Source organism: Aulonocara sp. 'chitande type north' Nkhata Bay, linkage group LG10 (assembly GCF_057382095.1).
Source record: "Aulonocara sp. 'chitande type north' Nkhata Bay isolate Kocher_YH1m ecotype deep benthic linkage group LG10, A_spYH_male_GT1.1, whole genome shotgun sequence".
In the NCBI taxonomy this organism is placed as follows: domain Eukaryota; kingdom Metazoa; phylum Chordata; class Actinopteri; order Cichliformes; family Cichlidae; genus Aulonocara; species Aulonocara sp. 'chitande type north' Nkhata Bay.
This window is the reverse complement of record NC_141353.1, coordinates 8,456,499-8,471,818: the sequence shown is the minus strand read 5'-3', so window position 1 is coordinate 8,471,818 and position 15,320 is coordinate 8,456,499. Positions and strand designations below refer to the sequence as shown.

Sequence of the window (15,320 nt, the reverse complement as noted above, 5' to 3'; positions counted from 1 at the left end):
TAAATGACAGCATGATGTCACATGATGTGGCATACACACCTGGTGGCCATGTGGCTCACCTTGTACCTCCAGGTTGAATGTAGCCTCTCTGATGTCGTCATCATTGGAAATAGTTGCGGTGTAACTTCCTGTCTGATCCATCTGCACGCGCACCAGCGTCAGTGTGCTCACATACCTAATCAATCAAACATTTAGCTCCTCCTCATTTTAGCAACCATTAGCACATATGCCAGGGCTGTTGCATTAATAAATACACTCGGGGGATAAATCACTGCGAAAACACAACCCTCAACTATGCAATATTTTCTTTTCTTTTTTCTTTTTAACTGTGCAATATTCTAAGGTCTGAAGCACTGTGCGGCAACCGTATTCTCACTTGTTCATTCTTATATAAAGTCTTGTACATACTATATTTATTTATTTATTTGTTTATTTGTTTAAAATGTATTGCACACATAAACTTCTTTCCTTTTAAAGTGCCCTTTTTTCACTTGTGCTGAATGGGTTTGCTTACAATTTTTGTTGTTTGCAAACACAATGACAATAAAGATTCTGATTCTCCTCATCTGAGGTCTGACCTCTGACCTACCGGCTGTCTGACAGGTGTGTGGTGTTGATAGTAGTGGTTTCTGTGGCAACAGATTGGTTCTGTCTCGTCCAGATGATGGTGGGGGCGGGGTGGGCGTCAATATCTACACTTAATTCCAGCGTGTGATGGAGGAGAGATGACACATTGGTCTCACCTAAGGGCCACAGGTAAACATAACCTCGGTCTGCAGAGACATGGAGAAACACACTTTACATGTGTGTGTCTGTTCTATGTGTGTGTGTGTGTGTGTGAGTGTGTGTGTGTGTGTGTGTGTGAGTGTGTGTGTTTGCTGACCGAGCACTGTTATTGTGATATTTTTCACCACAGTTTGTCCCTGTGTTGTCTCCTGCACCGTGCAGCTATAAACACCTGCAGGAACAGTACGGCATTATTTCCCTCAGCACAGTTTCTCAGCAAGCTGCACACCTTTACCTGAGCCACCGAGCGCCCTACCTGAATCTGCCACTGTTGCTGCAGTGATGTTAACAAAGGAGCGGATCTGATTGGGCAAGAAGTCCGTCAGCGGCTCAATTTCCTGCAAAGAAAAATCATCATAGTTAGGTGACACCAGACAGACAGGTACAGACAGGTACAGGTGGGTAAGCAGACAGGAAGGCAGACAGGTACCTGTCTGCGGGGGAAGCCCCAGGAGAAGAACACCATCTCTGTGTCTCTAACTGTGCAGTTTACTGTGAGGACCTCGCCCTGCTTCAGCACACTGCTGGACACCGTCAGGTCCACTTCCATTACCTTTGGGACTGAAATACGCAGGTGCACAAAAATGATACAGGTAGCAGGGGAGACAGGTAGGAATATGACTTGTTTATGAATGAATGGCAACCTTTCAGCATAAATGTGAACTAAACATTATCAGAAGGTAGACAGACACAAACCTATAATGCTGAAGACGTAGTACGTCTGCGACTCCTTCTCCTCAGCTCCGTTTGTGGCGATGCACATGTATGATGTGTCATTGAGGTGACCCGTGAAGCCACGCCCCGGCTCATATGTCATCCCGCTTACCAGCCTCCTGCTGGGGCGCTCGTACAGCGAGACATTGAGGTTCGGGTTGGACACCATGCAGGGAATTGTGCCTTCCTCTCCCTCCTTCATCACCACACCCAGATCCAATGGGACAAACCATTCATCAGGACCTGAGGGGGGAACAGGTAAACACGGAACATCATGAGGAATGCAGGTACTCTTAGAAAAATTATGGTTCTTAAATGGTTCTTCAGATGTCTTCATGGTTCTTTAAAGAACCATCATACGTCAAAGAACCTTATTATTTTGTAGATGGTTCTTCAGCTATTACAAATGGTTCTTTAAAGAACAAAAGGTTCTTCATCCTTAGCAATCTAAGTTTGATGGTGTAAAATGGCATAAATATTTATTTACTATAATGAGGCTGTGAATTATACTGTGTGTTTTGTTTGTGTGCATGTGTGTGCGAAGGGGGAGGGCGGGTTACCTGGTGATTACCCTTCAAGAGCAGATGGTAGGAAACTGAATATTCAAATAAAAGTTAGAAATACTTAAAAATATACTGGTGGCAGGGGTGGGGGCCAAAGCCTAAAGACCCTACCCCCAACACCCCTAACCCCGCAAACCCACTGATCACAAATAATGTGGTAATAGAATATGGAATTTATTATTAAGACATTTATGAATGTGGTGAGTTAACAAACAGTAGGCACAATACACACATTCAAATACTGTACTTTAGTTTTACATTTTAATAAAGTATTACTATTTTTGGCTTTAAGGCATTACTTTTGAGATTATTATATATATTAGAAAATATAGCATAATGATAATACTAGTTATTGTAAACTTTCCAAACCACCCAACAGTATGTAAGTGTGTAAGTCAAATTATAAAATACAAGTAAATAACAATTGCACAACAGAATGTCAATGTAATGAACATACTTATGTGTTCATTACCAACACAGTTACTTAGTTTTGACAAAGCACACTGCTTAGGTAAATGATCTGACTATATGTTTATCACTGAGCAATTTGTGAATATGTGTTTCGAGCCAAATGACAGGTCGAGAGAGTGACGTTAGAACACTTTGGCTTCTAAAATATGTGGTTCAATTGCGTGCTGCGTACATAACGTAATGTCAGCTAGACCGATATTAAAATTTATAATATTGTTAAAGTCACTAAAATGGCGCCTGAAGCCTGTTTTGACATGAGCTCTGTGTCTGCTCTAGAAACTCTGAAATTCAGTAGAGCTGAGCCGTACATTAAATACTCACATGAACCTGTACTTTGAATTCTGGAAGAGCATGAAGGTGCGTCTTTGACTGTTCCTGTATAACTTATTTTCGGACTAGTTGACAAGTTATGCTCCAGTCATTTGATGTTTCCAAGATAGATGTCCTTTTGTAATATAGTTAAATTTTCTTTGCATATTTCATTTATCCACCATCATACATTAAGCCAAGAAGAGGTCATTATACTAACAAGAGGTATCAATGCTGGGCCAAAGTTGAGCACGGGGTTAAAGTTTGTAATCCAGCCAGGGTGTAAATATCACTCAGCAGCCAGTCGTAGAGATGAAGCAGGTAGCATCAACACATAAATCTTCCCAGCTTAAATCACAAGACCAAAAAGCTGTAGATTTTTCTTGTTTGCACAAATTAATCCAGATTCACACTAATTCTGTTCACAGCTCCAACAAAATGAGGAAGAGGAGGGAGAGAAAAACAATTAGATTGAATTACAATTGGATGGAAGTCGAGGACAAGGAGAAGGAAGCTTAGGATGAGGAGGAAGAGAAGCAGCAGGAGCATCTTTAGGGATCCCTATGATGTCATTGAGGTTTGTTTCATTAATATGGTCCTCTCACAAAGAAAGATGACTTGTTTTAGTTCACCTACTTCCTGTATTAAATAGTGATGTGCAAAACGTTGTGGAAAACCACAGAGCACACACGTATAGTGCATCTGCAGGTAAATGAACATCAAATCTCTAAGACAGACTGAAATCTGTATATTTATCACCCTTATGATAAAACCCATGTCAGTCATTGGTTTATGGACTTTGTATTTTGAAGCCTCAGCATTTGCTATGTGGGTTTTTGTGAGCCATTTGGAACCCTATTAGGATGAGGGATCAGAATCTGGAGTCGTGCACACTACTGTTTCATTTAGTGTGTATCCATAAGATTTGTACAGCAGATCCAAGTTGTGCCTTGAAAACAGGAACGTTGTCTGCATAGAGGAGAACTGTAATAGCAGGCTTGTACAAAGTGAGGCTTTGTGCTCACATTTGCTGCAAACACTCGTTTTAATTCTGTCTCCGTTTTGATGAAGAATTCAGTTGAAATCAGGCAAGAATGGGACTTTCTTTTACAATGCGTTCTTGTGAATTGATTGTGTATCGCATACATTTGATTTAACTTTCTGCAAGACAACAGTCGTCCTCTAGCCAAAACAGTTTTCCAAATACCTCCACATGATCAAGCCTGGAAAAGAATAGCAAAAATGCAAATCACAACAACAGTCACCTCAAGGCGCTTCATAGATACAGAGAAAAACCCAACAATCATATGACCCCCTATGAGCAAGCACTTTGGCGACAGTGGGAAGGAAAAACTCCCTTTTAACAGGAAGAAACCTCCTGCAGAACCAGGCTCAGGGAGGGGCGGGGCCATCTGCTGTGATTGGTTGGGGTGAGAGAAGGAAGACAGGATAAAGACATGCTGTGGAAGAGAGACAGAGGTTAATAACAGATATGATTCAATGCAGAGAGGTCTGTTAACACATAGTGAGTGAGAAAGGTGACTGGAAAGGAAAAACTCAATGCATCATGGGAATCCCCGGCAGCCTACGTCTATTGCAGCATAACTAAGGGAGGATTCAGGGTCACCTGGTCCAGCCCTAACTATATGCTTTAGCAAAAAGGAAAGTTTGAAGCCTAATCTTGAAAGTAGAGATAGTGTCACGACCTGCGGGGTCGGCAAGGCACTGATCAGCAATCTCTCTCCCCCTCCCCTGTTTTGCCGGGGCGGAACTCATGGCGGGTTCACGCCCTCGGCCCACGCCCTCCCGGATCATGCACACCTGGGCCTCATCAGACCAGCTGGTATATCAGAAGGAGGAGATCAGCTGTTCAACGCTGGATTGTTGTGAAGACTCCTGTCAGTACACGTCGAGCCCTAGTTTCCCACACTTCCGCCTCAGAAAGTAACACTTGTCTCTCTGTTCTAGATTCCCCGGACCCGTCCCCGTGTTTCCCCGTGTGGAGCGTGTAAGAGGTGGCTGGTCACTAGCGGAGAGAGGTTGGCGTGAGCGTGTGTGTGATCCCCTTGTTTTCCCTGGAGCCCTGGAACCCGTCCTCGCACATCTTGTATATAGCACTGTCCTCGCACTGCCTGTAAATACACTTGGTGAAGATTTTTGTGAATAAACTGTCTCTGTTACAACGCACTCCGGAGTCCTGCGAGTGGATCCTCAGAGCAACCCGTGACAGATAGTGTCTGTCTCCTGAATCCAAACTGGAAGCTGGTTCCACAGAAGAGGGGCCTGAAAACTGAAGGCTCTGCCTCCCATTCTACTTTTAAATACTCTAGGAACAACAAGTAGGCCTGCAGAGCGAGAGCGAAGTGCTCTAATAGGGTGATATGGTACTACAAGGTCATTAAGATAAGATGGGGCCTGATTATTCAAGACCTTGTATGTGATGAGCAGGATTTTGAATTCAATTCTGGATTTAACAGGAAGCCAATGAAGGGAAGCCAAAAAAGGAGAAAAATGCTCCGTCTTTCTAGTCCCTGTCTCTTCTCTTGCTGTAGCATTTTGGATTAGCTGAAGTCTTTTCAGCTAGTTTTTTTGACATCCTGATAATAATGAATTGCAGTCGTCCAGCCTGGAAGTAATAAATGCATGAACTAGTTTTTCAGCGTCACTCTGAGACAGGATATTTCTAACTTTAGAGATGTTGCACAAATGGAAGAAAGCAGTCTTACATATTTGTTTAATATGTGCATTGAAGGACATGTCCTGGTCAAAAATGACTCCAAGGTTCCTCACAGCATTACTGGAGGCCAAGGTAATGCCATCCAGAGTGATACCATATTTCTAAGCTTTTCAGGGCCGAGTACAATAACCTCAGTTTGATCTGAATTAAGAAGCAGAAAGTTAGCGGCCATCCAGGTCTTTATGTCTTTAAGACATTCCTGCAGTTTAACTCATTGGTGTGTGTTATCTGGCTTCATGGACAGATAGAGCTGGGTGTCATCTGCATAGCAGTGAAAATGTATGCTATGTCTTCTAATGATGCTGCCTAAGGGAAGCATGTATAATGTAAACAGAATTGGTCCTAGCACTGAACCCTGTGCAACTCCATAATTAACCTCAGTGTGTGAAGAGGACTCTCCATTTACATGCACAAATTGGAGTCTATTAGATAGATATGATACAAACCACTGCAGCACAGTACCTGTAATACCTACAGCATGTTCTAATCCAGGGGTCACCAACCTTTTTGAAAGTGAGAGCTACTTCTTGGGTACCGATTAATGTGAAGGGCTACCAGTTTGACACACACTTCTCAAATAACAAATTTCCTCAGTTTAACTTAATTATGTGTTATCATTAATAATTAATGATATTCATCTATGTACGGACACTAATTATGTTAATTATTTTTCACCATAATTATAAAGAATGCAAGTAGGAAACATAAATATCAATATGCAACGCTTTATTTCTATATATCTCTGCAAGTATTTACATTTTGAAGTGATCACTTCTACAACATTTTCACTTACCACTAACAAATTTTAACAAATCATGCACTGTTACATACATTATTTTTGTATGTATGTAACATACAAAAAATCAACTTTCAAATTTTACAGAACTTTTCACCAAATTGGCAGCATTTTAAAGCAAATTGTCACATGTTACACTTAACAAACACATTTGTTTTTCAATAATTAAATTCAACTTTGACATGACACTGTAATGTTGCCACTGAGAACATCTAATATGGCTTTCTTTGTCTGTTAGTGGGAAACCTGGCATTGCATGCTGTTCACCAGTGTGTTGTAATCTGGGGTATAACTTGACACTGCAACTCTGAGTGAGTCTTGCAGATGTGCATCGGAGAGGCGTGTTCTGTGTTTGTTCTTGATGAAGTTCATGTCAGAAAAGGCTGATTCACAAAGATAGGTTGAACCAAACAGGCTGGCAACCTTCATAGCTGCTGTGCACACACCACTGTACTTTTCTGTGTCAACAAGGCACCAAAAGTTTGGTGCACCCAGATAGGCTTTGAGGTGGACGTCATTTTGCAGTGTTACAATTTCGATTTCCACCTGTCCAGCATCCAAGCTGAACATTGAACTTAGTTGCTCAGCAATGCATGTTGTGTCCACATTCATGAAAGGATTGGAAACAAATGAGACACATGGCTCAAGCTGATCAAGGTCACAAAACCTGTTCTCAAACTCTTGACCAAGTCGGTTTATGACTTGAGTGTACTTTTCTGCAACTTGGTCAAAAGTCTCAGATGCAGAAGCATTGTCTTTCAGCACCATCTGCACAGAGGGAAAGTGCAGCACCTTTTTTCTCTGTAAATGCACAGAGAAAATGTTCATCTGGGCTTTAAATCCATTTAAAGCACTTATCATGTCAGCAACAGTCTTAACTTTGCCTTGCAGCTCACAGTTCAAATGGTTCAGTTTCCCAGTAATGTCTGTTAAAAACGCAAGGTCAAGTGTCCACTCAGTGTCCTCCAGCAGAGATGTGTCTTCCCCTTTGGATTGCATGAACTCCTTGATTTCACCCAAAAGTGACAAAAAACGAAGCAAAATCCGTCCCCTGCTGAGCCATCGGATTTCCGTATGTAGTAGCAGGTCACCATATTCAGCTGACAGCTCCTCCAATAGCACCTTGAATGTTCTGTGCTGTTTAGCTCTGGAGCGGATGCTGTTTATGATCTTCACGACGGGAGTCATGACGTGCTCGAAGCCGATCACCTTTGCGCATAACGCCTGCTGTTGAATGATGCAGTGGTAATGCATGAAGTTTGGGAACTCTGTGTCACCTTTACAGTGAGCGATGAATCCCGTATGTCGGCCGATCATAGCAGGAGCCCCGTCGGTAGTCACTGATACCAGCTTTTCCAACGGTACCTTTTTCTTCGCGAAAAACTCCTTCACCGCGTTATAGATGTCAACTCCCTTCGTAGTTGTCTTTAGCGGCAGTAGTGTCAGAAGTTCTTCTTTTGTGGAGAAACCATCAAATACCATCCGGATAAAGACCATCAGCTGTGCTGTACTGCTGCTGTCGACGGACTCGTCACACTGGATGCTAAACCAACTGCACTTTGCCAGATCCTGATCCAACTGATCGGCCAAGTTCCCGAACATAGCCGACACTCTTCTAACAATTGTAGTTGCCCCCAGCTGGACATCAGAGAGAGTGGAGATTACATCGTTTCCATATTTCTCGTCTTTAAGCACAGTTTTTGCAATTATCATCATTGCTTTTTTGAAATACTCCCCGTCTAAAAATGCCTTCTTTTTCTTAATCATGAAATGTGTAGCTCTAAATGAGGCTTCGGTTGCTTTTTGAGAGTTTTTCACCGGTCTCGTGAAAAAAGACTGCTGTTTGCTCAAACCTGCCTTTAATTCACGGGCCTTTTCCGCTCGCAGTGTTCTGCCCTTTGGGTAGTTAGCATGGTAGCTTGTGTGACACGTTCGGAAATGTCTCTCCACGTTGTGCCGCTTTGCCGTTGCCACAGTTGCCCCGCAAATGAGACACACGCATGAATCTTTCACAGTGGTAAAAAAGAACTCTTCCTCCCATTCACTGTGAAAATGATATGTTTTCTTCCTTTTTTCCGCCATGTTTTCCTCATCTCCTCACCTTTGCCTTTGCTGGTCTTCACGGCAACTGTTTCCGTGGAGACCAGCTAGCACTAAATATTAGATCATGATCTAATATTTAATAATAAACATTTTTTTTATATATTATCTCTAACAAATTAACACCAATGCAATTGTGATTTTAAAAAAAATAGCAAGAAAAAATAAAAATAGATGCAGCTTACTGGTAAGTTGTTATGGTGAGCTATTTTTAGAACAGGCCCGCGGGCGACTCATGTGGTCCTTGTGGGCGACCTGGTGCCCGCGGGCACCGTGTTGGTGACCCCTGTTCTAATCGCTCTAATAGGATATTATGGTCGACAGTATCGAACGCTGCACTAAGGTCTAGCAGGACAAGCACAGAGATGAGTCCACTGTCAGAGGCCATAAGAAGATCATTTGTAACCTTCACTAAAGCTGTTTCTGTGCTGTGATGAGCTCTGAAACCTGACTGAAACTCTTCAAATAAACCTCTGCAGATGATCTGTTAGCTGTTTGACAACTACTCTTTCAAGGATGTTTGATATCAAAGGAAGGTCGTATTTATTTTACCCTACTCAAATTCAATTTATGATACATTTTATTTTTAAAGATTTAAAAAGGTTCTTTAAAATGCTTTTTTAACCCTTGGTAGTACCTAAAAAACGTACCCCTTATGAGGTCCTAGAGCCAAAAATTGACCACGCCATAAAAAGTGCTATAAAAAGATTATACATTAATATTTTATTCCACTTTAAATTAGCCAATCTTTTAGACCTACTTCTCCTTGAAATATTCATGTCAAGTTTTAATTACATTTCGCGGATTTTAACCCTTTATATCCCGGTTTTGTCATATGAGCGCACGGCCGTTTTTGGCGAAAAAAATGAAAAAATTAAATATTTTCCATAAAATACATTTGAAAGTTATATTTTATTGTACTTTTAATTAGGCCTTTGGATGGACCAAAGATTGGCACCAACAGTCATTTCGATCGCCTTTTATTTTTTTTGCAGGAGCGCATTTCATAAAATGCGCACACTATCGGTCCCAATTGACCACGCCCAAAAAAGTGCTATAAAAAATTTATAAAATAATATTTTATTCCACTTTAAATTAGCCAATCTTTTAGACCTACTTCTCCTTGAAATATTCATGTCAAGTTTTAATTACATTTCGCGGATTTTAACCCTTTATATCCCGGTTTCGTCACATGAGCGCACTGCTTTTTTTGCCCCAAAAAACATAAAACTTGAATATTTTCCAAAAAAAACATTTGAGGTAATATTCAATTGTTATTATAATTAGGCCTTTAGATGGACTAAAGATTGGCACCAACAGTCATTTCGATCGCCTTTTATTTTTTTTTTCAGGACCAGAAAATGGTCTCCAGGCGGCAAATGCTCCTCCTCTAGGCCGAAATAAGTGCATTCTTGCCGGGGTAAGTCGCGACGATTACCGGGGCACGATCACCGGGGACTCATTTTTGCAGCACACACATCCGATACCACGTGACAACAAATACGTCATTTCCTGTTGACTAAAAAAAAAAAAGTACCCTCATACGGTCCTAGGGGCCGAAAATGGTCCCGCCCGATCAGCGGGCGAAGCCGCTGCTGCACGCCGGAAATGAGGCTTCATTTCCCGCAGGTCTGTCCAAGAAGCCTGCTGTTTTCCAGCAGGGGTCAAATGTGAAGCAAGGGCGCCACCCGGTGGCCAAATAAAAAAATTACAATTCTAAGGTCCTGACTACAGAACAAAAACGAAACTTAAGCCATCGCCACTACGTTAATGGTAATAATTGTGCAGTGAAAAATAGCGTTTATAATGGGTTTCAATGGGGCGATTTATGGCTTTTGGTACTCATGTGGATGTCGGTTTTTAGCTTAGCCACCTTAAGCTAATCGAATAAACGGAGACGGCAATTCTAAAGAAAAAAAAAAAGGGTTGGGAGGTTTGGCTATATTCTATTCAACACAGTGAAAATGGCCTAATATTAAAAAAACGCTGTGGATGATAAATGGCCGTAGGTACTACCAAGGGCCATTTGAAGGACCTTTTTTAAAATGGTCCTTTGAAAAACCATTAAAGGTGCCCTAAAGAACCATTTCTTGATGGTTCTTTGGGGCACCTTTAAAGGTTCTTCAATGAACCACTGAAAGAAATGGTTCTTCAAAGAACCATTGTTTGAGCGGTTCTTTGTGGCACCAAAAAAGGTTCTTCTATGGCATCAGGCTAAAGAACCACTTTTGGTTCCAGTTGGCACCTTTATTTTTCTGACACAAACAACAGGAGGAACACACGTTGGAAGATGGTTACCTTGTCCAGGTATAAAGACATCAACATTTCTGCTCTGATCAGATGATGGCTCCTCACAGGTGTATCTCCCAGAATTCCTCCATGTGATGTTAAAGAGATGCAGGATGCTCATGGAGCCTCGATTGTCCAAGAGGACCCCTTCTACTGGCGGGTCCTGAGGAAAATGCCACTTCACCTCACTCCACCCCAAACACTCCTGAGGAGAAGAAAAGATACCTGAGAGAGAGGTACTGGAAGACATCTGAAGACAGAGACAGGTAGGTGTAGAGACAGACAAGTGTTACTGACCACTGTGTAATTGGAGTTAGAGGGGACCAGAACTTCAGAGGCGGATGGCAGCAGCTCCAGAGAAACCGCCCCTTCAGGATGAACCAGGAATACACCTACACACAGAGACAGGTAGACATTCAGGTGTCACCTCTAAAATCCTACTGATGCTTTTACGTTATTACTCACCCAAGAGAAACCCCAACAGGCTGATATTTCCTGTTCCCCTGATGGATGCCATCATGGCTGCCAACCCTGAGCAGTGACAGGTGGAGGAGAGGTTTCAAAATAAAAGTCTAACATCATTAAAACACAAAATGGACTTCCTGTGAAGCTCTGATATTTGGTGGAAGCTTTAAAAAAATGCAAATAGTTGAATGCAATAAGTGTTGGATGCTGCAGGCTGTGTACAAATACTGTAGTAATGATTGTCTGCTATTACTGCTCTATATTCCAGAGAGATGTGTTTACTGCATGTCAGTGGCAGCTGGAGACTGCAGAAATAATAAACTCAACGAAGTTACTTTGAAGGGAGGCGTCTAAGAAGCTTCATTAAAGTTTAACAAGTTTATTTAAACCGTAGCAGTCTGGACTTTTTTCATTCCCTGCATTCAGTCGGCGTCTGTTAAATCTGTCGAGGTGACTGATGCTTCAAACAGACGTGAACACATTCCTGTGTGTGTGTGCATGTGTTTTCACACAAAGCAGCCACTCACAGTCATCCCTAGGGACTTCAGCCAAACAGAGCCCTGGTTGATGGAGAGAGAATGAGGAATGCCAGCTGACCACCGAAGAAGAAAATAAACAGCGAGGTATTTCCTGTGGGCAGCAGAGAGGAGAGCAAGCCTCATCTCAGGGTTTAGCCAATCACAGCTCTGAAGCTCTGTGCCCTGACTAATGCTCAGCAGGTGATGTCACCAGTCAGCTGCCGAGTCTTCCTCTTCATCCCTACCTCCACTGTCACAGAGTGTCAAATTTGAGCGTCCAGATTGGTGGCTTCAGTCTCTCTTGTGATGTCACCAATGGAAGTTTTAAAGGGCTTTTTATTAACTCTCTTAAGGCTGAAGAGAGAGGAATGCCTCAAATGTGTGCTTGAGTAAAATTTGCTTTGAAGTACTGATCTTGTGATCAGGTTACTGACCAACAGAAGACACTCTTTTACAGCTGCTAAGTTAAAAGATCACACCATTGTTTTTCCAGCCTGCCGTGTGTGTGTTGTGACTGCTGTGTGTGTTTGGTTCAAACTGACTGTGCAGCACAAAGCTGATCTCAGATCGAATCACCAACATGTTCATCGGCTGACGTTCTTCCAACTGTGTTTTTGGATTTTTGTCTAGTTCGTGCTCAGTAAAAATCACCTTTAAGCAGCTCTGATCAGAAATATGAGCAGCTACAAGACATCGATCGGCAAAGTAGGAGACAGCGAATCTGACTATGGTGATCTATTTAAGTAGTATTCCAGATAGGTAATCATACACCTGTTCATCAACACTGAATATTCTACATGTAATCATTTCATATCCTGTCACACTCACCTACTCTACAGGTGTGCCACCTGCCTGTCACTGCTCCATACTAACGCTGTGATCGGTCACCTCAGACCTGTAGCACACAGCACACACACACTGTAACACAATTAAACTGATCAAACTGCAAACCACAAGATTTATTGTTGGTCAAGTCGATGCATTTGAATGATCAGCATGGCAAACATAAAAACAGAAATCTAACGAGAAGCAGGTGAGGCCCAACAGCAACCAACCACAGTTCAGATAATGCACAGAAAAAATAACCGGATATATGCTCGTGTATGATGTTATTACCACACAATAAGTTTGATCAGAATATTTCTGACACTTAAAGTATTACAAACACCAAACATGTAAGGAACCAAACTGGATGATCAGGTAGGGCTGTTGGATCTGAAAAGTTGATTTTCATAGATTAGACTTTCATCAATAATTCTTCAGTCTGTGCTTTTAAAATGTTTTGAAACAAGTTCAAACTCATAAAAACAGTAAATCTAATGAAAATGAGAATTAGTTCACCAAACCAGTTAAAAACACGCAAACTGAGCAAATACACCAAACCTACAAATGGAAACATCCTACGAGAAGGTTCAAAATATGTTTACACTCATATATGCCTCTCTTCAGCGTCTTATTCACTTCAATTCTTCATGATGAAGAAGAGAACATATGAATATTCTGACTCTGTGGTGACACACAGCAGGCTCTCCCTGAGCCTGGTTCTGTCAGAGGTTTCTCACTGTTAAAAGGGAGTTTTTCCTTTCCACTATCGCCAATGGTGTTGGTTACGTTACTTGAAAATAATAATTAGTTACTATTAGTGATTACTTCTCCAAGAAATTAATCCAGTTACTTTACTGATTACTTATTTTCAAAAGTAATTAGTTACTTTATTACTTAATTACTTGTTAAAAACATGGTACACAACCTGAATACGTAATAAAGCAATAGGCCTTTCTGCTCAATTCTATTTTTTTCTGCATAATCCATCATATAAAATGACGCTTGTATGTCATTGTCAGCTGCCTGAGACACAGGTTTGAAGATGTGAGGTTTAATTAGAGGGAGGATCAGCTGTGGTTCTGTGGTTGCTCAATTTTTGAAGATGTTCTGAAGCTGAGACATGAAGAGGAACCTGCTGCCCAATCAGAGCTCCCACTGTGAGGAGATGTCAGAGTTCAGGAGGAACGTCTCTTACTGAGCCCAGTTTTATTTATCTGATTTTAATCTGTCAGTTTAACCCCAGTTTCACTGGCAGTAAAATACCTTTATAGAATGGTAAATGGCCTGTATTTGTATAGCACTTTACATAGTCCCTAAGGACCCCAAAGCACTTTATACATTCAGTCATCCACCCATTCACACACTGGTGATGGCAAGGTACATTGTAGCCACAGGTGCCCTGGGGCGCACTGACAGAGGCGAGGCTGCCGGACACTGGCACCACCGGGCCCTCTGACCACCACCAGTAGGCAACGGGTGAAGTGTCTTGTCCAAGGACAAGACACGCTGGAAGTTCCGCCCCCTCACTGGCCTTCAGCCTCATGATTGCTGCACAAGCTTCCCTCCATCACTGATCTGTTCAGCAACAAACTGCAGGAGGAATACCACATTCAGGTGCCGATACTCAGCTGAGATTCACCTGACCCACTGCTATGTGCACCAATGCAGTGAAGGTATTGCACACAGGACTTACTCGCAGTACGTACTCCCAGTGCTCACAGTCTTTACTCTCAGTACTCAGAGTACTTATTCGCAGTACTCACACTATGTACTCACAGCTTTTACTCGGAGCACTACTTAGAGTAGTTAAAGTATTTACTTGCAGTATTTACTCACAGCAGCATTTCAGTATTTCTAGTACATGTAGTACTTGTACATAGCAATACTGTGTGGAATCTAATCAGGATTCAGAGAAAGAAAAGAGAGTAGAGTTGGTTCAAACCTTCTGAAGCTGCTCCTTTTCCTTCTCTTCTTCTTCTTCTTTTCACTGTTTGTGTCTCCTCTTCTTCTCTTCAGTTCATTCCAGACGAACGACGAATGGAAACCAACAGACTGATTCACAGTGAGAGAGGGAGACATAGGGCCAGAGTGGAGAGAGAGAGAGTCTGCAGTACTGAGGGAAGAAAACGGGTGAGAGACACAGACGCACATAGAGAGAGAGCGAGAGAGAGAAAGAGCATCTGTTTTCAATCTGTCTCTCTGCCCTCCCCCCTTCTTTGACAGGAAATGAACCGAGTGCAACACACACACACACACTCACACACACACATACTGAAACACACATACAAAAAAGTCAGTTTTCTGTTTTACAGTCAGACTTACTGCTTTGTGTGTGTGTGTGTGTGTGTGTGTGTGTGTGTGTGTGTGTGTGTGTGTGTTTTGTAGTAGACTTTATTAAACAGAGTGCTATGTGAGAGAGTCAGCTTACTGACTGATCAGTAATAATTGTCAGGGTCCTGGGTCTGAGTGACCCAGGGTCCCTGAGCAGTTTTGGACTTGTCTTGTATTGTATGTATATTTGGTATTGCTGTCCCTCTTCTCCCTGTTTGCGGGTGTGTGTATGTGTTTCTGCAGGCTACTTCAGGCCTGGTGAGTGTGGCTCTGCTGGCGGACTGGCCACATCCGAAGCTCCTGCAACACCCCCTGTTGTTGATCAGGGCTCGTCGGGGGAGCTATTTAGGAGTGTTGGAGCTCCCACCGGCGCGGGATCATTACGTTAGACTCCCAAGTCAGTGTGTGTGTTTAGG

The 15,320-nt window shown here is 42.3% G+C and overlaps 1 protein-coding gene across 2 annotated transcripts in view; it reads right to left on the bottom strand.

The window, feature by feature from the left end:
- LOC147320139 (platelet-derived growth factor receptor beta-like) overlaps positions 1 to 14,682 on the bottom strand; it is a 45,518-nt gene extending 30,836 nt beyond the window's left edge. Inside the window, exons 1-12 of one of the 2 annotated variants that reach the window (XM_086307968.1) lie at positions 14,516 to 14,682; positions 12,577 to 12,643; positions 11,758 to 11,860; positions 11,231 to 11,296; positions 11,063 to 11,157; positions 10,775 to 10,970; positions 1,483 to 1,743; positions 1,217 to 1,347; positions 1,043 to 1,124; positions 884 to 958; positions 590 to 773; positions 60 to 175 (exon numbers count right to left, since the gene is read on the bottom strand). In XM_086307968.1, coding sequence (XP_086164094.1) covers positions 60 to 175; positions 590 to 773; positions 884 to 958; positions 1,043 to 1,124; positions 1,217 to 1,347; positions 1,483 to 1,743; positions 10,775 to 10,970; positions 11,063 to 11,157; positions 11,231 to 11,285 — 1,195 coding nt within the window. In that variant the 5' untranslated portion in view covers positions 11,286 to 11,296; positions 11,758 to 11,860; positions 12,577 to 12,643; positions 14,516 to 14,682. The remainder of the gene's footprint in view (positions 1 to 59; positions 176 to 589; positions 774 to 883; positions 959 to 1,042; positions 1,125 to 1,216; positions 1,348 to 1,482; positions 1,744 to 10,774; positions 10,971 to 11,062; positions 11,158 to 11,230; positions 11,297 to 11,757; positions 11,861 to 12,576; positions 12,644 to 14,515) is intronic. The other variant, XM_086307969.1, reaches the window with a different exon arrangement.
- Between the last annotated feature and the right edge of the window lie 638 nt (positions 14,683 to 15,320).